Here is a 27,444-nt window from a genome sequence, read left to right on the forward strand (position 1 = left end):
GAGCAGCTGCTTCCTGTCTGCATCTCGTGGTTTTGATTCTTTGAATACCTTCAGCCCTCACCATGCCTTCTGGGGTGTTAAGTTTGAGGCTGGTTTTTTGGCTGGGTTTGATTTTTTTCTTTTTCTTTTTTTTAAGATCTTGCTTAAAGAATGACAACTTTTAAGCATTGCTGTGTTATAAACACTGCAACTCACAGCAAAAGTGCAGACTGCCTCAGAGCTCTTCTAAACGTGGAATTGGAGCTTGTCCTTTCTGGTGCATGTACTACATTTCAGGTTTTGCACAAAGGGCAAAGAACACAAAAGGATATTCCTGCAACAGTACAGCAAAACCTATCTGCTATTAAGTCATTCCAGTTCCCTTCAGAATAAACACTACAGAATAACCTAGACTTAGAAACGGCTGTATTCAGCTTCGACCTGTATTCAGCTTTGATCAAGTGCTTGTTTTCAATGCTTTTTGAACACTTACTGATGATACCATAATTTTTTTACCATATTTTATATAGGTCATAACAGTAATCAATCATGAAAGAAATGGCTCTTTCCTGCATTTTAAACAGAATATTTTAATACAATTTCTTTTTTTACCTAAATGTAAGCATTCCTTTTAAAATCCCTAATGACTAAACAGGGAGATTATCAAAGGTGTTCAGACTTGGGTAAGTGGGGACATGTGGGTGTTTTTTAAATATGAAAGGACAAAAATGGGTGCTGTGTGTTTTCCAAAGTTACATTTCTTTTGCCCCTGCCCTTTGACAGACTTCAGATGACTATTTTTACATGTTTCGAAAAGAACAAGCAAATTCTCTAATCTGCAACCACCAGTTTGTACGCTCCATGTATACATTTTGGGTGTTCGTGACCTTGGATGTTTAAAATTGGCATACAGATATTTTAGAAGGAAATTAGTGCTTACATATTCATTATTGATTGCACCTCCAATATTGTTTTAGGTATGCATCCTGCAGTTTAAATGGCATGTGGTTTCCTCACTCCCACTGTGTTATTTCACTTTAATATTTAAACAGATTCTTTGTCAATTTTGACCCTTGCAAGAACAATACTCAGAGGAGGCTGTGTAATGGAGTTTTTCTTCTTCTCTTGTGCTAAAAGGAGAGGAAGAGTTTTTCTTCCTGTCTTGGGTGAACCAGTCACTGCCACACTTCTCTCTTTTCTGAGTTTACTTTAACCATTGACTACACAAATTTAACTAGGGTGTGGCTTTGCTTAGTGGTATCAAGTCACACCTGAACCACACATTGAATTTACTCCAGTACATAATCAATGAAGATAGGAATACTTAGTAGGCATAATTACGCACTGTATATCTCCTTATACTCTGCAAGAAAAAAACCTTCTCTGTTACAGTGCAAAGGGAAGTGAGCTGTTCTCTTTGCTGCAGTTACCCTCAGCTCGCTCACAGTGGCTCACAAAAGCCCACAGCACTCTTTCAGGCCTCACACTCTTAGGAGATCTCTCTACCAGAAGAGACAAGGGATTAGATCAGGCCAACAGAAATGCACCTGCCTCCAACACTACAAAAAGATACACAGTAAACAGGATGGCATAACTCTGACATTTCACCGTCTTCCACTCGTTTTAAAAATCATCACATTTGATACAGGATTTGAAAAAACTAAACTTGGGAGGACATGCTGCAACGGAAGTGGCACTGTCAGCTTCTATTATTGAAACTTGGTAAAAGCAGTGGTTTGGTTTTCTCTCTAATCATATGTTCAAACTTAGATTAAAAAAAAAACTAAGTACACTTGCAGTAGTGGAAGAAAATATGCAGGAAAATACATTCCCATCATATTTGTACCCAATTCTCCTTAAGCTGGACTCTTATACTGAAAATTACAAAATGAATGAGAGAAACTAACTTGCTATTTTTATTTTTTACTGTCTAATTATTGTCTTATTACTAAAAACATGCAGCAGCTTGCAGGCTGTATTATCTATATGCTACACCTCCAAAATGCCACTGTAGAACTAAAGACAAAGTGGGAGGGATTCCTTTCTTTTTTAGCGTTTTTAAAAATCTTGTTCTTTAGCTTTCACTTGTCTGGGGCTTGAAAAGAACATTTTGAGTTCTTGAGCTGGGGGGTGATGGGGATCATAGTATGTATTTTAGATGTAGATACTGTGATAAATAAGAGCAAACCAGGAGATAACCTATTATTCACCATATAGTCATATTTACTATTAAGATGTCTCCTGGAATTTCACCAGCTCTGCTGACTACAGAAACTTTTGTTCTCTACTTTGTGCTCTTCACCCACTGTTCTAATCCAACTCCATGGTCATGTCATAAACTACATTTGAGAATTGGCAGGCAGAGACAGAGGAAGGGATAGATTTCTTACCATGTTATTCTGAAGGGCAGATAAGGTCCACTGCTTATTTCCCAGCTCTGCTGCTTCAAGAGGCAATCTGCCACAGTAGAGGTCGTAATCTCTGACACTAATATTGCCTCTTGAAGCACAGAGCATTGTACCTAACTTTTGCTCTAGGTTTTATATTTCTAGGTTATATAGGTTTTGCTCTAGGGTTTATAGACATTTCCAAATATTTATTGTGGAACTGTGCTTAAAAACACTTGTGAAAGGGCATGGGACTGAACACATCCCAGATTGGTAACAAGTCAAAAAGCTTCATTTAAGGCCAACTTCAGTCATCACTATTTATGATAAAAACCCCGTTGGCACATATGAGTACAATGAAACTCTTGACATGAATTTAGTTGGGTATTTCAGTCCAATACAGTGAGTCCAAACCAAGCCTAATATCCCAAGCACTATTAGTCCTGCTCCAGTCAATCTCAGCAGCAGCCTACAGTGAGCAAATGCAAGATCCAAATGCAGGCAAGCAGAAAACACACCAGAAAAGGTGATGCTTTGTGAAAAACAAAGGCTCCCACATTGTTTGTAGTCAATGCAGAAAGGCATTTTGGGGAGATAAAATTCAGAAAAAATACATTGCAATTAACCAACGTTGCATAAGTGGTTTTATCAAACATACAATATGAAAGATAACTCTTGTCCAATACCAACATTCTTCTAGCATTTTGTCATAGATATTATGGTCTCAATGAAAGGCACTATTTGTGCAAGTGTTACATTTTTATGGGTCAAATATCGCAGGGGGGGATTTCAAATTGAAAGTTTCAATTCATATCCAGCAGTAATCTGAATTACACCTCTACCTTTTTTTTTTTACATCAAACTTCAAATCTAAAACCAGAATCAAAATACATACAGGCTGATGAACATTAAATTGAGTGAAACAGCCTCAATGCTGTTTTTTTTAAAAGCTATTCACCATTACAGCTTGTAATTTTATCCCACACTACCTGTAATGTTTCTTTAAATTGTGTTCCTCCACATATCTTCCTTTTTACTTGTCAGGCACTCATTTCACTGCTCACAGGTATTTCCAACAGCACAAAAATTCCCTTACTGCATTCATACCAAAAATAGTAGCAATGAAACAGCATCAAAACCAGCTTAACTGAGGCAGATGCATGAAATATAATCTTCAGACAACAGCAAAGTCAGAAGATATGGAGAGACAGAAGCTTCAGGAAATAAGAGCAATGTCAACAGGAGAAAGATGTGGGAACGCTGAAGGAGGGAGAACAAGGCACTAGAGGAAGAGGAAAAATATAATTCAAAAGACTTAATGTAGTCAGCTTCTGAAGGGGTTTGAGATCACAAAAACATCACCTCAAAAAGTAGAAAACAAGGTAAGGAAACTGAAACAAAACCAGTAAAGCAAATGAAACAAAATGAGAATAAGGAAAGTAAGGGTTCCCTCCATGGTAATATGTTTAAGAGACGATCCATGTTTTCCACCAAAAGGAACAAAAATATCAACATAGAAACTTTGTGAGCTGCATTAACGCTGTTGGCTTGCTGCTGTAGCTGAGGCACCCCAGGCAGAGAATACACAACACAGACTTTGTGAGGTGTCTGGATGAGGACAAGACACAGTCTGGATTTAGATTTAGCTTTTGGACTTTAAATTACTGCTGTTCAAGGATAATACAGCCAAAAAAACCACCCTCACTGTAGCCTACGGAGAAATGCCCTTAAGACCTGCATACAACAAATGATAATTATTGATTTTATATTAAGATGAAGGTCTAGTTGGTGGTCAGAATTATGTGTTACATATACAGCAAACAGGCCAGGCTACTGCTGGACAAGTTTAAGTTTTCAGTGGATTTTTGATTACTGATGTACTCTGGTTTCTCACTGTCTGTGACACTTGGAACATGCACGACACACATCTTCAGAACAGCTCCCACTACAGCTCATTAAGATCCAACAGAGCAGGCAAGGAAAATAGCTTCTGATGGGATTCTCTGCCTTGCTAGTTCAGGGCTCCTCTGTCTGTGAGAAGCTGCACAGAAAGGGCACTTTTTTCCCTTAAGACTTTAGTCTGCCAAGTGAACTAAGATGGATCAGTTTAAAGCCATCACAGGGTCTGAGGCACTTGTCAGATGGATTCTTTCCTACCAGCCAAACAGCTTTGAAACCAAGGTACAAGGTCACTGTGTGCTTGAGAATGCTGACTTTGCTTTTAACATTTTACCTTACAATATCAAACAAATTTATTGAATTCCCCTTCATAGCCAGAGTTCTACACTTGCAAACAAGCAAAGAAGCAGTCATTACTCTGGTACCATACCTACCAAAGGAACCAATTTCCCTGCCTGAGCAAGCTCTTTTCAATGTGCACACAAAGAGCAGAACAAGAATTCATGTTAGTAAATTTAGATTACAAGCTACATATTTGTCATTGTATTAGAAGACTGATTTTTTTTTCCAAATAATCTCATGAATTAGCATAGAAAGCTGCTCAATTTCTTCATGAGCCTATATTATTTTTACTTGACAAAATATAATTTCTTTCAAATGCTTCTGAAAACAACTGCCTCTAAACCAGCATCTGTATGCATTTTCCATTTCTGGGCAACCAGTTGGAAAATAATTCAGCTTTCTGGGTTTGCATACAGTAGTGCAATAAAGCATCTTTTATGACTCCCAGAAAAACATACCTAAGGAGAAAAAAAGCCTATGCTCAGTAACTTGTGCTCACTTTCCTAAAGGAGACACATCTTTTCATTTAGTCATAGCCAGAAACATCCTGACAACATTCCCTGTTGGTTTATTTGCACATACTCCATCTACATCAACAGTAGATGAAAACTGTCTTTCAGACCTTTCTATGCCTCAGACAGCTCAGACTGCCAGCACTACCCTGAGTCTCTGCTTCTGCAAACACACACAAGCAGAAATACCCTATAAAAGCATGAACACACCATAGAGCACACTGCACTTCCCCGCCTTGCATGGCATTTTTTGAGTCAGCCCAGAGCTGTGTATTGGCACAAGACTCTTGCTGTTTTCTACGTAGCATTCACTCTGCAAAGTGAATGCCTGATCATCTTGATCAGCTTCTGGAGTTCATAATCCAGGCTTCTAAAAAGTGCTATTGCTCAAGTATTTTTTACTGCCTTGTTTTTTCTGACACAAGCCCTGTTTTCTGGATTCAAACATCCCAAGTAGTTTTTAGGCACATTTGTGAGTACTGATTTGGTATGAAATAGAAAGCCAAGCCCTCCTCCCAATGTTCTTTATTTCAGTTTTAAATGAGGAATCAGTTCACTTGATCTTGGAATTTGATAAATGAGCTCTGAGACATTCAGGAAAAGTAAATCTGGTACAGGTCCACATGTCTGATTTCTTGAGACATCCCAGCAGTTCATATATGCATATATTGATCAAAATACATTACAGAACAATAGATGAAGTATAGACAGTTACATGAATAATCTTGCCTAAACACTTGTCTGTTGCATTACAAACTGACTACTGCTTAATGTCAACTTTCTTCAAGAAAATATGGTTCTAAATAAAATATACAGCTTAGTTAAAACCTCCTTTCAACAGTTTCCAAATGAATGACAATATCTTATAGCTTGTAAATCCTAAAGCAATTTTACTGAACAACTGCTGTCAAAATTCTAAGTTCCTTCTCACAACTTCATCTTTAGAGTGAGGGGGAAGGGAGAGTTCTGCTCAGACAAAGGAAATAAAACTTCATCAAAATATCAGTGCTAAGAACTCTTTTTTCCTGAGTTTTGGTGATGCAAGACAGCATCAAAGACTATTCTCACTGTACAGTGAGAACATACAAAAATATGCTCTGAATAAAATGCAGGAGGAAGCCAATGAAACCAAACTGAATATTTCTTCTTTAGAAAAGAAAAATTAAGGAAGACACTTTCATATTCAGGTTCTAAAAAACTGCAGGAATTTCAACAGAGCCATAGTTCTCCCTCTGATGAGTAGGGGGTACTTGCTATGCAAAAAAATCTAAATATGTATGTAAATAAGTACAGGAATAATAAGACCAGTCTTCTAGCAAAACCAAGAGACAAAACAAAACTCCAGCAACAAACCTGAAATGAGGAGTGGAAAAGACCCAAGAAGCACTGCAGGGATGGGGACATAGACCAGACTGCAGGGCAGAGTGGTGAGAAAGGCAAAGAATGCAAAGGAGACAAGGCAGTGATGAAGAGTAAATAGTAACTAACCACAGAAAATTAGTTTTAACATTAAGTGATGAAAGCCTAAGTAGGAATGATCAGATTGCATTCCTTGGGTCTCAGGCAAGGGTGAGCACAGGGCAGCACCAAGAGGCAAGCATGGAAAAAGGAAAGCAGCAGTTCTGCTGCCCAGAGCCTGTGGTCAGAGCACTCTGCTACTTTCTGTGTTATGGCTTTGTTAACCTGTAGTCTGAAAAGGCACCTTTTTCTAGTATCTAGCAGACTGTTCAAGACACAGGTGGATTAGTCACTTCCACAAGAGAAACAGACATAAGCAATTACCTAAAAAGCCCCACAATTTGAATAGAAATATTCTCATGCACTCCCATTTAACTCTGTATCCAGCATCAGCATGGTTAATCTAATTAACAATACACACAAGGCAAGATTTAAAATCAGGTTGGTTGTGACTCCTACAGACTCCAAATTCATGCCACCCAGTTATGGGTGGCAAACCTTCATCAAAAAAACCCCCAAAACCTAAATGTCAATTACCTTGCAAAAGTTCAAAAATCAAAGTACATGTTATGTTCAAGTTCCTAGCATTCAAATTCTTTCACTAAGGTTTGGCTAGATGCTTGTGAGATATAGGAAAACTACTCTATTCCCTATGGTCTGAAAAAGAGTTAAACTCATGTTACAATTTGTTTAATTTTATAAGAAAATGTTCATGGAAAGAGAGACAGCATTGAGAATTTTATATCAGATGTCTGGTCTAGAATCCACTTTTTCCATGACAAAACAACATGATAAAATTTGTTAGTAATATTAATATAAATAAAAATATTTATCCTAATTTAAGGCAACTTTGTACTAATTTGGCCAGGAAAAACCTGTTTGTTTTCTATTATGGTGTGATCATGCTTTTAACAAACATGTTTTTGCAACTGAGAAAAACCATCTTATATCCATCCTCCAAGTTAGCATATACAAAAATGTAGACCTCACCACTTTGAAAACAGTATGATGACATTTCTAATCAGGTGGTTTAAGGACTTCATTAACTTCAGTGAGTTAATTGAACTTCAAGATTCCTAATGAAGCTTGTCTACTAATACCCGGACTGTTTCTCACAGATCACAGACAGTGTCTGACCACTATTTAAGGTCTCAACTTTCCTTTTAGTGAGCTGAAAAACTCTAAGGGAGGTCCTCCCTAAATCAAAACACTAAAATTCAGTCTCAGAATAAACCCAGAACTACATCACTCAATATTTAGTAGAGCAAATAAGTTCTACAAGAGACTGCCATATACACAAGTGCTTAAATCTCAACAGATGTTTGTATGTGAGTGTGTGTATGTATATATATAATACTTTTCAAACAAGCTGGTGGTGACCAAAAGATATGATAAACTCAGAAGAAATTGCAACAGCCAAGTAAACAATCAAAAATGTGCACAGCTATTCTTGGCTAGCCACTTGTTTCAAACAGCTATTAATTTATTATTTATTATCTAAGTGAGGAAAGTGTTTGAAAGAAAACTTGAAGGTAAAATAGATATTAAGAAATTAAGTCCTACTCATTCTTCTGCTGCTTTTGAAGGCATGAATACATTTCAGGGCATCGTTCCACTGCATGGTAACTACAACCCTTTATCAGGACTTTGATAGTGATAATATGTAGACAAGTTAACTCAACTGTTTGGACAGGGCTGCCACACGCTTTGCACTGTGTCCTTCCTCATGCCATGTTTTATTCTCCAAGGCTTCTGTCACCTCCTAGTTATCTCCCTGAGCCCAGACACAACTCCCAAGGTATATTCAGGTGCAGCAGTCAGAGGGCACACAGCTGGGGCTATGCCTCATACCACTCAGGAAGATAATTCTATTTTTGTCTATCACTGGGGGAGGAAAAAGCTACATTATGCCCAACTGAGTCACTGTGCAATCAATCTCTTTAAACTGTGCTGTGAGTTTTGGACAACAGTGAAGGCTGAATGGGAATTAGTGTAAAACTCCAACCCACCGGTGACCTACATTCCATTTTTTGCTCTACTCTTCTTCAAGAGCACAGGCAGTAAACGCTCCCTCAAGTCATTTACATATTTTGGTTAAAAAACGGATTACATAGTACACTGAATTATGCAGCTCGTATCAATTAACCACTGCAGGAAACACACATCATGTCCTTCCACAATGTCACTGATGGAGTTTTGCTCCAATTAGTTCTACTTGAGAAACATCTTAAACCTTCCAGCAACTTAAAGTTGACTTGGGGAATAAATTTTACTTATGTGAAGTAGCCCTCAGTTGGCTTTTCCAAAGTAATTCTGTGAAGTGTTCCTTACATGTTCACAGAACAAAATGGGATCCAGTTCAAGACCTAAATTCAACCTACTCAAACTTTTATACAACTCTAATTTGGTAATTTTATCATATTAAAGTTAAAATTTGTGTATGAAAATATGCTCAGAATAGTACATTCCAAAAATTCAAGCAATATCCTTTTGTCGGCCCTTTCAGCATGGTGCTGCATTACACAGTGTAAGTATTGCCTAAGGCTCTTCACAGGCTGGTCTAGAGACCCATGCTAGCATATCAGTTTTAAACTCTAACTGGGTGAAAACTAAGGCCTTATTTACTTGTAGAGGTTAGCAGTGCCACTTGATTTCACTTGTGCTAATAGTTTTATTCGCCAGTACTTTTATTTCCTCTGTAATATTACTTTCTACTTAGCAACTGTCATTATTTACAACTGTTTCTAAACACATTGCCAAGTTTACCAGCTAATAGATTCATCATAAAATTTTACACTGAATGATTTAGTTGTTGAATGGTTGGTTTGGAAATTAGGTCCTCAGTGTTCAACTACCAATGTTTCACTTTCAAAATCTCATGAAGAAAGGCATGAAAACACTAACAACCTCTTTAATAGAACTTTTCCAAATAAATCTCATTTCATACATCAAAGTTTCATAAACAACATCTAAGACTCAAAACCTATGATCCCACATTTCTGCTATAATACATTTTGAAAAAAGGAAAAAAACATTTCCCTAAATGTTTCAGTGTTTACACAGAAAGATGCATTAATTTTCCTAGCAAGATAGTCTTTGTGATCTCATCAAATACAATGTAAGCCTTTCAGATTCATAGATAAATTGCAATACACTTTTCTCACAAATTTTTCCATTACCCATCTGTTCAAGTATCCACACTTTTCAAAGGCAGCTGACATTCATTCATATCACAATTATTGTGTCAGAATTAAAAACCAGAGAACACAATTCTTGATTAGCAAACACCTTTCTTGCCTTGTCACTACCTCTAACACAGCTTGCAAACATTTCTCATTAATTAATACCTATTTCCTTTTTATGAAATACTCAAACTGTGTTTCCTGCTGCAAATCATTCACTGCAGCTTTCACTTTCTACTGAAGCTGGACAGAAAAAGCAGTGAATGAATTTGCAAGCAATCTAACAACCAGAGCATGCCTCAGGTTGAATAAACCCTAAGGTTTTCATACTTACAAAGAAATAAAGAGCAACTAGTGGATTTTTCACTCAAGTGCACTCCTGCTTTCCATAGACCTCCCAACCAGAGTAATAAAAGTAATAAAGTTCATTACTTTATAATGAATTTAATATGCATAATAATATATCAAGCCAATTGAACTACTGTTGTCTTCATTAATGCGTACAACGAAAGACATTTGGCAAGCAACATGGGGATTGATAAATATTTCAAGTTGTTCAGTTTTCAACACCATTTTCATTTGTTTGCACTTCTCTGCCTCCTTATCTTCAATTTTGTCAAGATACAGTCAGCTAAGATGCAAAGTGAACTGCAGGAAGCAATAAGAAAAGCAGGGAAGAGTGCAAAACTGTATTCTAGGTAATCCATAGTGCTGCTTGGGTCAGCTTTTGCTCAGACAAAAGGCTAGGCACAGAGGAACCACACTGAGCATTAGGAAAGAACAGTTTACCAGCACCATAGTAATTAAGCTAAGCTTGACATAATCAAACCCCTTCAAGGATAAACCAAAAAGAAACTGAAAACCTTTTACTTAGGTCCCACACAAAATCATTTCCCACTTTAAATGGGGTGCCCACTTTACTACTGCTTTTGAATAAGGATCCTACTGTATCTTGAACACAACCTTCTTATTTCAAGACAGAAAAATGCTTCCTACCCTTCTTTGGCAGTGAACAATTTCACTACCACAGAAGAAAATATACACACAAACCTCTTCAAAGTTGATATGAACTTCCTCTGCAAATCACTCATTTATTACCTTCTGGTTTTATTTGTAGTTCATATTACTGTTATTTAACCGGTATTGGTAGATTTAGGAAGTCTGGGTTTAGATGTCAGTTTCACCACCTTCTGGTTACTGAAATGCTTGTATTACAAGCACTACAAGGAATTAATAAGGTTTAAAAACATTTGTATAAACAAATGTGTGAGAAGATTTAAGTCTTAAAACCTCTTAAAGCTACTCATGCTTCAACTCTCCTCTTTCTCAAGAACTTTCACCTCTAAAGGAAATGTACCCTACCAGAATTCAATGTTCTGAATTCAGTGTCCTCCAGATAAATCAATCAAACACAGACACCATTTGGACAAGACAGTCTTAAGAACAAAGAAATGAGCACAGAAACTCAGCTTTATTCTCATATTAACAGTTTCTTGTTAACCTTGGCTTTCTAACTGATAACATTTGCTGAAAAACTAACAGAACTACATTATAGAACAGAAATATCCCAAGCACTCCCTTGGATGAGAATTTTTCATTAATGATCAAATATTTGTGCTGCATTCAATGCTTTGTTATATGGTCAAACCCAAACGTTATTGTTACATTTTTCATCAATTGGAAGCCAACAATGCAACTTGAAAAGTTGTGACAGATCTCAAAGAAATTAATAAAACTCCAGTTTGGAAGACCAGTGAGGCGATAGTCCACCAGTATTCTAGAACAGAAGGGCCATAATCCTGAAATATTCTGGCCTAAATGCACATGCTCATGCAGAAGCTAGACTCATGTAGACTACATGGCAATGATGACTGCAACCAAGTGTTACAATTAATGACACTAAATTTATCTAGCATTGGTAACAGTTTCCCTGGTTACACCATGGCAAACCATTTCTACAAGTTCTCAAAAAGCTGGTTCATGAGCTATACCATGACTCACCCCACTTTTTCACCCACCTCAATGCTTTGCCCAAAACCATGACTTATGTTCTTTGGGGCTGGAAGTGATTTTTCTACCATTTAAAGGATGATTTTAGGGAGTCTACTAAGTGCTTGGCTTTTATTTTATGTATTTATTTCTACACAAACAGCAGTGATAACTAACAAAAAAAGTCCCCACATGCCAAGCATTTCAGCAACAGGCTAGTATCTTCTTGTACATTTTGTCCAAAGCATCTCCATGAAGAAGAAAGCTGAAGCCTGTCCCTTTCTTCAGCTTCTTCCTTCCTCCACACACAGAAGTACATCTTGGAGAAGGTCAAGTGTCATTTATCCCAAACCAGTCCATCGCACTGAAATGCTACTCCTGAAAACAAGCTAGCTTCTTGAGCAAACCACTAAGACTTTTTTTTTGTAGCTTATTTTACAACTAAAAGAGCTCAGACAGTGAAAATACAGAGCCCTGCATTTCTTGATAGGCTTGTTTATATCAGTTCAATCTCTTTCTTCATTTCAGTATCTTTACAGAAATATACTATAATGTTTTGGCATGTTCTGCATTTTTAATACAACTCTATGAGCATGAAGTGATTAAACTCAGCAAACAAAACATGAAACAACTGCAGATAATCACAACTGTTTCAGTTTTATTGAAGATTTTTTTAGACACTTTTCCTGGAAGGATGTATAATCTTTATAATAACAGTTGCTTTTTGTTGTGTTGGTTTTGGTGTGTGTATTTCATGCACATCTGTCCAATCTTCCCGGAATCCATTAAACCTGAGGGAATTCTAACACACCGGGATTCTCAACTTCAGCATGACTTTCTCCTGCATCATTGCCCAGATTTCCTTTGCAGTAAGGGAGTGACTAAAATGATCACCAACTACGTGACTTGAGTATATGCAACTCAGTATTTTCACAGCAGTTGCTTGTTTTTACATAAAGCAGCCTTTTAAGTGTCAGAGTGAGCTACACTAGGCATTGTTACATGCTTTTAAACAATTAGGTACTTATTTCATTGGTGGCACTTGATATTTGATCTCCTTGTTTGTCTTTTTAAAATCACAATCAAATAGTGTGCATTATTTCTAGACATCTAATGCAGTATCCCTACAAGGGGGATTGCTATATTTATATTACATCAGTTAAATCATTAAAACACTTCATGCTCAGCTACGCATTCTTTAGGAAATTTAAAAGCACAGCACACAAAAGGTGTTTTTCTGACACTTGCTGGACACCAGTTCCCCCCCACAGGACCCCAAACACAGCTTGCTGAATCCAGGGAGCATCTGTTGACATCAACAAAACTAATCCTCAGATTCCCACTTCTGCAACACATTAGTTACAAACTTCCTTCAGAGAATAGGGATAGCAACAATTTGTTGTGGTGCAGCAAGCAACAAAGGCTGCTGCGGGAGGAGTGTGCAGGGCTCCGAGCTGAAAGAACAAGTACCAACAGTATTTGCTTATTCTGGCACACAGGTAGAAAGGAAGAACCTGACAGCCCTGAGGTAGTGAAAAATGACTCTCCAGCATGGAATTCAGAATGAAAACACTGTCTGGCACCTCCAGTGTGTGGGAGAGCATTTCATGCTCTGTCAGGAACTTAATGCAATAACACTGAAATTTACTGATAGAAAGGTGAATGAGTGGGAAGGAGTGACTACCACAGAACTCCAAGAAAACCAAGCTATATATAGTTGTTAAAAGCACGATTTAAAGAACCTTCCTACTCCTGTATAATGTAGCCCCTCTTTTTTCAACCACAGTCTAAAAATAAGAAACTGTACTGTTATATTAGAAAGAGAAGAAAACTCTAATCTTATAACAGCTAAGATCAATATTCATACAGAATGTACCATATTAAAAACACATGAGGTTACCTGCTTCCATTTCTTAGCCCATTCTTTAGCTATTTACATGTTACTACTTCAGCTTCACCTCTGATTCCCATCCACTCCACATACACCCTTTCTTTTTCTCTAATCAGTGAGAGATCAAAGTCTCTGAAAAGTGGAGCACAAAGTTCAAGTCAAATTTCCATACGCTATGTCAAAGCATCTGGAAACAGCTCATTTACCTCTAACTACTAAGTGCAAATTTCACCATTACAACATTTTGTAATGGTATTTCAGTATTTCAAAAGGCTGTTAACAGTCTTGTGACTATATTGGCAGGATACAGCTGCTACTTCTACAATGCTCTGGGTTTGTCTGCCATTTTCTTTAAAGAGTTGAAAAATATCAGAATATTTTAAAGAAATAAAGTTGGTTGCCCTCACCAAGTCTCTCACCTTATTTTTCCCCTTCAACCTTACTTCCTTGAAGGCATATTGTTCACTTACAGCTGATACATTCCTATTGTTCCCTCCACTAGCAGGTTTAACTAGTCACTGAAGTCTGTCATACTAAACAAAACATCCCATCTTAAGATAACAAATTTAATAGTAATTTCTTTATAAACTAAACTGAAATATTTAAGAGTCCCAGGTAAAGGGCTACAGAGCCACTCCAGCAACAATGTATTTATATCTCACCAGTACCAAGACATCTGAAGATGGCTTCCAGTACATTTAAATGCATAAAAGGTAATGCACACACTCATCACATCACCTATTTGAGCAAGAGTTTAGAGAAGAGCGGTTTAAAATCATACTCCCCTATTTGTTTACATCTGTAATCATTTTAAGATCATTCATATTTTGCACACATTTAGAGAGAGCAGTTCAAAGAACTTTTTTAGAAATGGCAGGATGACTTGCTTGCAGTAGCAGGAAAAATCTGCAGCACTATTTTTTTGGCTTTCTGCATACATACAACTTCTGTTCAAGGAAGCTGGACATGTACAGCTGTACCACAGTTGTTATTCACAGGAAAACACAATGAAGGGGAAAGTTCAAATCAAACTGAAAAGCAAAGAAAAACTTGAAAAATATACACTTTCCTATTCTCACCACTGTTACTAACACTCAGAATTTCCAAAGTAATAAGTACATTACTAGATATGGAATTGAAATCTCACACCACTTTGAGATATTTTCTGCCAACTGTACAAACAATACACTTAAAGGCACACAAATAACTCAGCATACCTTTTCTTTACTTGCATTTTTTTAATTTAATACAGTTAGCATTTTTCCTTCCACTTCCATAGATGGCCTGAAACTCAGAGCCCCTTTCAGAAGGTCACTATGTACTCATTTGCCCAGGCTATACAACATACAGCTCAGCCCTTCTGAACTCTGTTTATGCAAAGCTCCACTTGTGTGTGGCAGATTTCCACACAAGCACCCAGTGGGAGCAACTCAGCAGCAGAGCCATCAGGTACCCAAAAGCTGCCCAACACAACCACTGCAAGGGCTGCACAGCCCTGTTCAACTCAGCAGAGCCATCAGGCACCTAAAAGCTGCCCAACACAACCAGCAAGGCTGCACGTTATCAGCCTCCACCTCGCGCAGCTGCTCCCACGCACAGAGCTCATCTCAGAGAATCCCACACAGCAGCACCTCTCAAATTTGTCACTGCAGTTTCACCTGATAGCTTTCCAAGAAAGGTGACCTAGACTAGAGAAGTCATTGCTTGGATGCACTAAAAGTGGGAAACAAGTTCCAGGGAGAATTAGTCTATTTGTGCTATATGGCAGCCGCAAACAGTAAAAAAATCCATGTCTTGACATTCAAATTGACTTTGGGAAGAGTAATTAACACAGATGGAATACGGGGGGTTTTTAACCAGTATTTCTACTTAAATAAAGTCATATTCTAAAATAAATTTTGTTAAAATTACACGTCAGTGGTACCAGAAAGGTTTTTGGGTTAAATTCACCATTAATTCAGAAACTGTTTTTGCCGGGTATTCAATGATGCAGCAAGAATAATTTGCACTGTAAAATCTTTTTTTGAAACTAGACTGTATTAAAAACAGGATATCTTTACATGGTACAAAATGAGAAAGTTTCAGCAAGCAACTAGAACATGCAGTATGAAAAAAATTCCTTAGGCATAGGTATCAAAGGTTGAATCAAGCTTTGAGATATGACGTAAATACCTTAAATAGGACATGGCTAGTGCACACAAAAAAAATAAAATCCAAGAATTTTCAATTCCTCTGCTACTTGCACAATCAAAACAAAAATCTCATTTTAATGAGCCAAATATATACAAAAGGACCATATTTTAACAAAAAGCTTTGTCTTAAATATGATTTATGAAGACAAGACATTTAGCAAAACTGAAGAACAGGTGCAATTACCAGGTTATCTAATTTAATGCTCAAAAGACTTAAAACCAGGCAAAAGATTGAGAAAAATAATTAGCTATTTTGGTTAATGATAATCACAGACCCATTTCAAACAATCGCATTGCAGCCCCAATTCATTCTTGCACTCTTACATCACCTTCACCTCTATGCCTACTTATAAAAAGAACAGTTTATAAAAATCAGATAGTAAAATTATGATCTCTTTAAAAAAGCAATAATGCTTAAGATAACACTAAATTTGAATAAATAACTATTTTTAGTACTACTTCAGGTAATTTTTAGACATTTTCCTGTGAAATTAGGGTAATGATACTATGACTCAAAAGCAGAAACTGAAGCTGAACATGTTGGCAATGACAGATCAAACAGATATGTAGGAGGCTGAACAACAGACTGGAAAAAGCTTTACATGTAGAATAAGTAGTCACAGAATATACTGTAAATATACTTTGTAAATTAGAATAGTCACATTAACTTATCGTAGCTGTGTCTGAGCTTTACAGCAGGTTAGGAAGAAAAAAAACTGTCAAAAAATAATTGTACAAGGGCAAATTATCTGGGTGAATTTCAAGCACCCAAGACTACAGAAACATGTTCTGTGCCACATGGGCTCACAATGCACAGGCCCGGGGTTTCCAAATCCACACGACTTATGCCCAAGTGATTTCACCAGGCAGCACTCACCCACAGCTTATCTTCCTCCATTTCATTTCCCTTTAACTCAGCATCTTTCAAACCATTTATCTTGGCTTTTCACATGCTCAGAACTTCCCTGCCAAGTATTTTGCCCTGCCCTTTATTAGCCCCTCCAATACAAACCTACTTTTTCTGCTTTCTTAATTCTTCCCCACTATTTTTTCATAACAAATGCTCATCCATTATTCAAAACTTCTATATCACAGCTACCAAAAAAACTTTTCTGTGCAAGCAGCAGAACACAGGTATTACTTAGGATAATCAAGAGCATCCTTACCTTTCCAAAATCTCTCACGTCAAACAAATCAAATGCTTCAAAAAGTTCACTTTTCTTCATTCCAAAGATTTCACAACATGCTGAAAGAAAAGTCCTTATATTCTTCAAGCAGAGAAACTAGAGGAAAGAAAACAGAAAAGCTAAATGTCAAGTGTGTAAATTAGCAATATACAGGCTCACTTTAGCCACAAACACACCATATAATTAACCAATGCAATTAGAACTAAGTCAGTACTTCCACTATGCTGTGATCCTCCACTGGTCCTAATTCAGTCATAAACTGAATTCTCTCCAGACTCATAATTACCCAAATTCTGAGTAGACACTTTGTAAACAGGAACTATTTTCTCTCTTTTTACATAAACAAAAAGATGTGACAATGTGCTACTAGATACATAATAGTTGAAAGACAGACATACTTTTCAGCTCCCTACAGACAGCACAGAACAAGGTAAGTTTAAAAAAGTATATTAATACATTTAAGGTATTATTCATGTATAAATCAATCATTTCATCTGTTAAATTCTAGTTTGAATGTTTAAGGAATGCATGTGCAGTGTTTTCACACACTAAAGACTTTATGGATACATATCCTCCATCTGGCATAGAAGAGCAGATGAAGCTTGCAGTGAAGTCATTTAAATTTACCTAGCAGAGATTTAAGATCCTCAGACCACCTTGAATTCCATACTGAATCAAAGACTATTTCCTTTAAGTTATCCACATGCATCAATGATCATCTGAATCTCTGCCACAATGATCTCCTTAAAAGGCTTTTAATGCATTTTCCTGTGGATTATTTGGTTTGCCAGGCCTTACCAGGCCAAAAGACAGTAACTGTCAAGAGCATCAGTAACTTCAGAGGGATAGCTAGAAAGGGTAATATGCACTCTTGATAACAATTAGCTCCATGAGGTCCTAGCACCTTGTGAGGACATGAGCTTCCTAAAAATGCTCCTGTAGTCTTATGAGCCACAGCTCAAAAGCAAATACAATATTTATAAGCAGCAGCATTTCAAAGGACCCTGCACCATGCTTTGAATATGCATTATAAAAGTACTGACACAGCAACTCAATATTACAACAGAGTTCTGCATGTTTTAATGGATTCATGAGGATCACGCATATTAGGATGGATTATAGAACTGCTATATGTTACACCTTCCTGTTTTGATCAAAGCAGTATTTTTGATATTGAGTGTCACAGCCATACCAATTCAACAGGCAGCCCTACTTCACATCTCACAGAACTACCCAGTGAGACAGGAACAGCAGAGCACCTGATAGACCAGATTTACAGCAAGGGCACACATTTGAAAGCACTGATCAACAAGAGATGCTACAAGAGCAGACAGCTCCAGTCAACGGCTGTGGACATCAGGGCAGCCAACAAGCTCCTCACAAAGCATCATAAAAACCCATCCCTGTGCAGCCCAAAGCTGCCAGGAGAGGACCTGTGACTGACCAGGGCCTCACCAACAGTAAGGATTCTTAGCTGTGCTGGGTGGACCTGCAGCCTCCACCTTTTTCCCCCTTTCCAAGGAGCCTCTCCAGCACGCGCCTCCCAGCTCTCACAGGGCAGTCATCACTGGGCTATTCACTGAGCTGCTCGAGGACAACACTACGTTTATGCCAGGCTGTTTTTATGCCAAGTGGAATTTTAAGAATTAGTCTAGCTTGCTTAGTCAATGTGGCAAGCTTATCTGGTTTTGCAGTGATTATAATTTTGAAGTCAAAATTGCAAGGTTAGAAGGCCAACAGATGTTCAACATATGTGCTTCCTCCTCCATCACATCGGCAGAAAGAAACAGAAAATGGTTCTTTAAAATGAGCTTTAAAAACAAGATGGCACATACAAAGTTATTATTGTTTTCTGCTGTATTTCTACCCATATTTTTTACTATTTTTCTTAAAAGCTGTCAATGGCACTAGGTTTGTCCAATGCACAATACTGATTCAACTTGAATACCCATCTATTTTCTTACAACAAAATTCTCAAAAATTTTCCAGTAATTCCCACTGGAAAATTCAGCTGCCTTTTTGAAACCTAAGTTTTGAGCTTGTATTAGTTTGTGCTGAAGCCTCCGAGTGCAAAGAAAGCTTACAGCTGCATTAAATTGTTTACCTCTAAAGGGAACAAGAAGTTAAGGGAGAGGCAGGAGCTGTCATGGGCCTAAAATCTGACCTAGATTTGCTAAAGAGCATTTTAGTGAGTTGCATTTAGCTTCTTAATACAGCTAAAAGAACCATTTAAGGGATCAGCAGTTTTTCACAAACAAGATGTCCTCTCCCTTCAGCAAAACCTCTCCAACTATTCTTAACAGACATCTCCTACAATAAAAGATAAATATGGCAGCATTTTTCCAACAAGATATATTAGTTACTTCAAATTTCTTTAAATTTAGAGGCAATTATCTGACATCAGCCTTTTGTTTACATTATTGTTACTATGAATTATATCTAAGCAGATTAGAAAGCATATTACAAAAAATTACAAGCTGACATGTTTCCAAGGAAATGTTAAAGCACTAACACTAAGTAGTAAATCAAATTCTTTGGAATACTCTAACAGTAAGACCAAGGAAGACTAATTCCTCATCTTCCTCTGCCCCTCTTTTTTTGTTTTTTAAATACTAATTCATTAGCATGTACCATTATGTTAAGCAGGTTTAACCTAATTATGATCTAATATTCAATAGCCATATAACACAACATGTCTTGCAGGCTCTAGAAACCAATGGCAAGCATCTGTCAAACCTGCCTGTGCTTGAGATGGGAGCACATCATCACTGAGTGTGTGCCAGGCACTGCCTTCAGCAGGAGAGGTGTCCTGACAGCACACTCTAACCCATGCCACTTCAAAGACTGCTTAGTGAGTTTGAGTTAGCCCTATAATGATTCCATATCCATCAGTTTTCTCTTGTAAAATGAAAATGAAATTCTTAATACTGTTAAGCTAACCACAGCAGCTACAAGGATAAAGCTGCAAAACTACTAGAACCAAAAGCATGTTCATATTTAAATGAATTCATTTTGCAGTACAATATAGGGAAAAAAGTCTTTAGAAAACCCTTGTTATATGCTACTAATGTTTCAGAAAAGTTATTTCATTATATTACCCAGAAAACTTTCAGAATTATCTCCAAAACTTTATACTGCAATCAGTATAAAGAAACAGTTTGCCTCATCGCAAACGAAGGTTTTTATCACTGTGGTTATTGTACAAAGATCTAAAGATTAGTAAGAGAAGCCTCCAAATTAAAAAAGAGCATACTGCTAAAATCTAGGAAGTTCTATAAAAGACAACCTTCCTCACTGGCAGTAAGAAAAAGGCACCATCACTGCAGTCTCTCATTAGTAAGTACACTCCTCAGGATATTTGGAAGCCTACTGCATTATTGTATTTCTTTTTTCAAAAGAAAACATTATAGTTCAGCACACCGCAAGGGAGATCATTAGAGCAGCTGGGTACCCAGCTTTCAGAGATGCAAGGAGAGCTAAACCTCACTCAAAGTCTCCTCCACAGGAAACGTCTTCCAGTACAAGAACTGGTCTCCATTAAAAAAAACTAACATAACTTTAAAACATTCCCTTGGAAGAGTTCATGATGCATTTTTTCACCCCTTTTTAAACTACATGGCTTACATGGCATAAACTACAGCAGTCCAGAATTCTCAGTACGCAGATCAGTAAACTATTGCAGTAGGGTAGTATAAGCCATGAGCACAAAAAAGTTGACACTAGTGAGAAATTCAACTTCTCTCTTGCTGATCCACAGACATGCCATGAAAGGAGCCTATATCCAGCACCAGAGACAGATGGACAGAAATCACAACCCATCCCCACTCTGTGATTCTGTGACAGGGGCTCAGGAGCCTGAACACGCTTTTCAGTATTAACAGCTATAGATTATGAAAACATTTCTAAAGCATCCTCATGTTTCACTACAGACCCATAATGCAGCCATTGTCAGGGCTGCTGAAATGGTCTAACTCCTCTGATAAATCACTGTGGGTTTATGGAATAGGTTCTACTGGCCTCTGGTCTGTCCTGCACTGAATCTAATTTTCCAAGAGGCACTAACACAGCATTTATTGAAATGACAAGCAAGTTTGAAAAAAAATAGGTCTCCCACCTTAAAAAAGCAGGTATGGTTTATATAATTGGGATTGTGTTTGTCTGAACCTTAAACACAAGACAATGGGTAAATCAAATTATACCAGGTCCCACAGAAATAGTACACAGTTTTCTCCCACAACATTTGCCACTTCACACAAAAACATTTATTTGAGGCTTTTTCCACACAGAACATTGTTGTGTGCACTGACAGAAATGCATAGATATATTTTACAAAGGGTACTGAATAGAAATGACTAATTGGATGCTAACAGCACAGGCAGGGCTGAAGCTGCCCACAGGGAAGAAGGATTTCTCAAACCAGGCCTTTATTGAAGTGAAAGATGAAACGCAAAAGAAAAAAAGGGGGAAAACCATATAGCCTCTATTCCCATAATCCAAGAGGTATTTCTCAAAAAATATATTTTGGCACTGAAGTACTTCAATGGAATAAAGGTCTTTCTGATACAGACCATAATATTCAATAACTCAACGTATCCTTTGCACTAAAAGCACTTCTACAGGCGTTCAGAAACCAACACAAAGAGCTCTGAAGATCAAATTGTGCCACAAGACATTTAATGAAATTCCAACAGAGCAACACCCGTCAGGCAAGTGAAAACTGAAAGGCCAAGAAATGACAAGTATTCAGGAAAGACAGAGTTCTAATTCACTTTTTTTTTATTATTTTAATTACCAATAGTGGGAAGGAAGAAAAAAGCTGTTTGTGTTTGTTTCAACTTCCACCTCCTTTTTATGATGATGATTGAGTCACAAGCACAGATACTCAGTCACAAGCCTGGGAAGCTGGCAGCTCCCTTGTTTGGATCAGACAGCCACACTGCCTTAAGACAAACTAGGAACATACTGAAGTCGGAGTTATCTAAGGCAGTCTAAACAGATGCTAGGCTATAAGGGGTATTAAATCCAGACTGGAGCACTGTCACTTATTAACAGGAAAGGTGTTTTTTTTCCCCCACTGTGATTCACTTTGGTTGGCATGGAATACCCATCCCTTCAACACTGCATGTCACAGGTTTTTCTGCATGTTGTGTTCCCAGCCCCACACAGACTTCAGGACGCTCCCAATAACTGCAGACTGAGACCAGTTGCTCCTAGCCGCTGTCATGTAGAAGCTATGATAAAAGAGTAAAAAACACAGAAAAGGCACTCTACTTAGCCCACTTCTCACTAAATACACGTTATACCCTGTGGAAGAAACAAGGCATGTCAACCACAGAAAGTCCTGAAATCTTCCCCTCCTATTCCTCCTCTAAATGGCAGTACTTTATAAACTACACAGTTGCAGCAATTTGTCTTTGCCCTGTCTTTAAATAGCCTTATGTGCAAAACCAAAAAGTAATGGCATTGTACATTACAGCATGTTATAGCAAAAATAGCTGAGGAAAGGCCAGACTTTGAAACCACATATATAAAAGAAGCAGTGAGAGGAGCAAATTGGGATTCAATTCACACATCTCAGAAGGTACAATTGCTTTGTTTTTTCAATTGTGAAATACTGATGTTACATGCAAGGAAGCATATTCAGGTTTGTGAATATGTGAGATTTTTCTATTGGTTATTTATGTTCGTAGAAAAGCAGAATTATACAAGAATAGAAGTCAGAAGAACAGAAGAGCAAACCATTGCCAAAACATTTAAATGCACTTTCTACACCCTCAGTGCTTACTACAAAACATGAGCTCCTGACCTTTCCTATCTGTTCCTGGAATGATGATGAGAACAGATTAGCTAGGAATTAGATTAGCTTTTTTTTTCCCCACTCTATTCCTGAGAATACATGCAAAGAGGAAAATGCTGCACTTATACCTGCTAAGCAAGAGGAGAAATGTGAACATTTCCATAATGGATTTAACTGGAAGAATTGCTTTTTGTACATTCTGTTACCAAGAATTGATAAGTGCAAGTTGTTTCAGTGAAAGAAAGCACTGAAACAGAACTTTTCCCCTCAAAATTTCCTTCAAGAAGTTGATTCATGCCCTGAGGGTTGCAGATTCTTGTCTTCTCACTTGTTCCATTTGCATTGGTATTTGTTGCAACAACTGCGCTGATAGGAACAGCACAAACTTCATTAAAATGCTGTTCAAATCCTGCCCGAGTCTGAATTTGAGAGAGATCCCAGAACTGGCTGCTGTGAGCAAACAGCACCATCACCTCTAGTCACCAAGCCAAAGTTACATAGCAGCAAGACCAAAACTGTACCTTGAACCTACACACATAAAAGAGCAACAGGAACTAGAGATAAAGATCCAAGGGTTTCATCAGTGCCTGCACAGTGTCCATGCACAGGAAGCTTCCAGCTTCCTTACAATTCTTTCAGCCACATCCTATAAAGGGAGAAAATCAGGTACTTAGAGATACAGCTGCTCGTATATCAAGAGCTCCTTTCCATAAACCAGGCTGGACAGTTCCCCACCACATGCCATCTTTGACAGAACAATCCCAAAAGGAGGGTTACCAAAATAGGAGCACATTATACTTCTACTAGATGTCACAATTATTTTCTTTCTACTATCTGTATGTTAATTAACACCAGATTACTAGATAAACAGACAAAGCCCCACTGTGATACTGACAGAATTGTACAGTAAGGGTTAACAATTCAACACAGAAATCATTCCTGGCTCTTCACAGATTTCAGCAGCCAAAGTACATTAGATTAGTTCTGCTCTGCCAAAAGGAGTAATTATCACTATATGCAGTAAAAAATAGCTGTAATGATTTGTAAGTGAATGAAGTATGGACCCACTGATGAAGTCTTAATTCAACATCTATTAATGTCTTTTCATAAGCCAGCAAGAGAGAAAAGAGCAATGTCGGACGCAGGAATGGCATTTGTAACATTTTTCTTGTTCCTATGTGTGCAGCTTTTCTTGGACAAATCTTTAAAGCCAGAGTCTTACTAAATGAAGGCCAAAGGGCCATAAGGAATTTATAGAGCAAGCCAACACAAGAGGATGAGTGCTCCTATTTTCAATAAGCAAATGGAAGCTAGCAGGCAAGTAAGCATTATTCTTTTTCTTACTCTTACATAAAATCTATTAACTTGCAAATTACATTTAAAAAAGAAACTAACACACACAGGAAGAGCACGTCACTCACATTGAAGGAATTCAGTTTTACATTCTGCATTTGACCTCTTGTTCAGCAAACCACCTCAGTCATTCAGAGGATCAATATTTCTAAAGCCCTAAGCAGAAGCAAACCAAGCAAATATCAAATACCTCCCAAACTTTGCTCTCAAAAAGCCACAAAGCAGGTACACTAATAAATATGGAGGAGACAGCACACTGAGCTCTTTGTAGAGTTGCTTGAGGTTCTGATAGCATTACATAACTGAACCATTTTACTAGGAAATGTGCTATGCAAAGAAGAACAGACACCTTAATTCATAGGATTAAGGAGCAGCCAGAGAGACCTGTAGTGTTATTGCCTTTCCAAATGTGGGCATTCTTTGAAGGCCTGCACAACACAAGATGCCATATGAACTATAAAACGAATTAAATTCCTCTGAACCACTGCTAACACTGTATGAATATTAATAGCATGTTCTTTATTTGCTCAGTTAATGTAGTAATTAAATATTCATAGGAAAGCTCTTAAAATTCCTAACTGACTACTATTCAATTGTGTCTATTGCATTTTGGCTTGAGTATGAAGTTTTGTTTATGTATGTTTGCTCTTCTCTGTGCTTCAAAGAAAGAAAATGGAAATTGAAACTTGGAAAAGAGCTGAGGAAGCACAAAGGATGCTCCACTTCTATTAATACTGATACAGAGTGAATAGAGGGCAGGGAAAGAAGTTCAAGACTTTTTATGCATTACTAACTCTCTCCTTGGCATTATAGCATTGGTTGAGCAAGTGAGAGCAAAGAAACATGGAAATTCTCTGTGTCCCTGAAGTCAAGTGCTCCCACAAGCCATGAACTGGCAATACATGGGAATACTTAGACCATTAAGCCCCCACTACAGGAATTCCTCTGAGCATAATTGGCAAGAGATGGGATGGGAGAACTCAGGACAGCACCCTGTTGCAAAGGGCAGTTTTTAGAGTAGCCCTTTGTTCCCCACTAGCACGACTTAATTAAATCTACTCTGCAGTATCTTGTCCAAAAACCAGCAGCTGGAACACTGAACTAACCACATGAAGCACAAACATTAGCTACAGAGTTCCTGTGCTTAGTTGTCTTTTCAAATAAGTAGCCCTACCTGTCATATATCCCAAAGCTGCATCTCTAAAATGTCTTTCAGTAAAGATTTGAGTGCATTACAAGCAAATGCAAAAAGAAGGAGGGCAAAGGGAACATGGAAAATAGTCCTCAGGAGAACATGAATAGGAGGAAGACAACAACAAGGAAATGAAAAGAGGACCCCAGGAAAAGGAACAGGAAAGGGGCAGACAAACACAAAAACAAAAGTTTAAAAAAGAAAATCAAAATAGACTAAAAGAGAGATCCAGGAGCAAACAGTGATGAAATAATAAAATACTTGATTCATTAATTGTGTGAGACATGAAATAAAAGCCAAACACAAGAAAATAATGTGTTAAAATTTTGGTGTTAAAATGCTCCAGGCAAAACTGTTTATCAAAGTGCCATTTAAAGTAAGACTGTAGTCACTGTCCCATAAGGTGTATTTAAAATTGTGACATGGAAAACTGCTTCTGTAAATGACAAAACCATTAAGGACACTGATTTCCTACTTGGATGTATTGTCATTGGTCCTAACACAGGCTTTCTAAACACTCAACATTTCAACTCAGCTGATGAAATGTTAGCAGTTGTCAGAAACGTCAAAACCTATACCTACCTAAAGGAGTTAAACTTCTTGTAGGGCAGGGGGGAACCCTAAAGCCTCCAGCTTAACTAATACATTTGAACAGCAAAAGGAATGGAAACCCTCAAACTAATTAGCTCTCAACACTTGTACTGTCAGAGAAAATAATTATATTCACACTGAAACCATGAAAAACCTTACAGCAACAGTATGAACACAGATCTTCACATCTGTGCAAGAGAGAGCACCCAACACATCTGCTCCATGTTGTTAGCTTGGCACACTGAAGAGCTGCTTCCATTGCATCTCGGGATCTTTTATTCATGACTGTGCTTGGTTTTTACCAAGTCTCTAACGTTAGCACAGTAACATGACAAGACTTCTTACTTTCCCTATACTTGTGCAAGGGAAATTAATTTCGGGGTGAGCCCTAAAGGAGCCTGATGAAGCTGTGAGACAAAGCTGCCTGGTGTGACAGATGGGCTAAAGGCAGAGAAATCACTGGGGGATCCACATCTGACTTCAGCTCCATTACAGAACCACAATCCCTTTTGCTTATTTCTACCCCACACCTAAAGTTAGCACCACTGAATTCACCGTCTCAGCTGGGTCTTCCTGGTGAATAACTTGTGGCTGTAGTGCCCTGAACACAGGCCCTACAAGCCAGACCTGGACCTCAACTATGTAATCCCTTTACAAACACCTACAGTGTGGGTTCAAGAGCATGTTTAAGTTAGCATGTACTAACTTGTTCTTTTCTAAGCACTTAGATTCTCAAAAGCTGTCAGCACTAAATCCTGCATGGAAATTCAACACACCTGGGGAGGGGAGGGAGGTGCTGACAACCTACTCAGGGCTGTCATTTCCTATTAAAGGTGAACCCAGCCCAAATAACTCCTGTGCTTTTCCATTTCTTACCAGCAGATACAGATCATGTACTAGGTCTTTGATTTCCACAAGAAAGGAACAATATACTTATTAACAGTTGTTACTGTTAACATGCATGATTCATTAAATAGTTTAAATGTTTTCTTGAGTTGCATATGTATCTTCTTTTCCAAACTCTTAAGGTCATGGAATAAATTCCTACAAGACCTTGAGGATGCAAGTACAGCCCTCTACAAATTGCCCAATATGAATCTGACTGTCCTCTAGTTACCCATTTTAAAAATCCACTGTTCTATTTTTGCTGGTGTGTCACTTCAGGTTTGCAGTTTATTAGACCATTCTCTCTGTGACAAGGACAGGGGTTTCCAATATATTCAGAGAATATTTCAAGGATTGCAAGTTAGTTAAGTAGAACAGATAAGTCCAGAAGCCCAAACCACAAACCAGTGGGGATAGCCATGGATTGAAAACAAACTCCAAAAGTAAACTTGCAGGATTGGAGGCGAAAACTCAGTGTCTGTATGGTGTACACCTTGTGATGTTCTCTGGAGCTTCAACATATTGACCTGCCACCAAATGCCATCCTTCCTGCACTGAGTGCCACACACTGGCATCTCAAAAGTGCTACCTAGCACTACCATTGGACA

General features: G+C 37.9%; 1 protein-coding gene across 1 annotated transcript in view; it reads right to left on the minus strand.

The window, feature by feature from the left end:
- The window catches only part of VAV3 (vav guanine nucleotide exchange factor 3), a 145,014-nt gene that overhangs the window by 99,618 nt on the left and 17,952 nt on the right, over window positions 1–27,444 (minus strand). Inside the window, exon 2 of the mRNA XM_030953354.1 lies at window positions 16,998–17,114. Coding sequence (XP_030809214.1) covers window positions 16,998–17,114 — 117 coding nt within the window. The remainder of the gene's footprint in view (window positions 1–16,997; window positions 17,115–27,444) is intronic.

Source organism: Camarhynchus parvulus, chromosome 8 (assembly GCF_901933205.1).
Source record: "Camarhynchus parvulus chromosome 8, STF_HiC, whole genome shotgun sequence".
Classification (NCBI taxonomy): domain Eukaryota; kingdom Metazoa; phylum Chordata; class Aves; order Passeriformes; family Thraupidae; genus Camarhynchus; species Camarhynchus parvulus.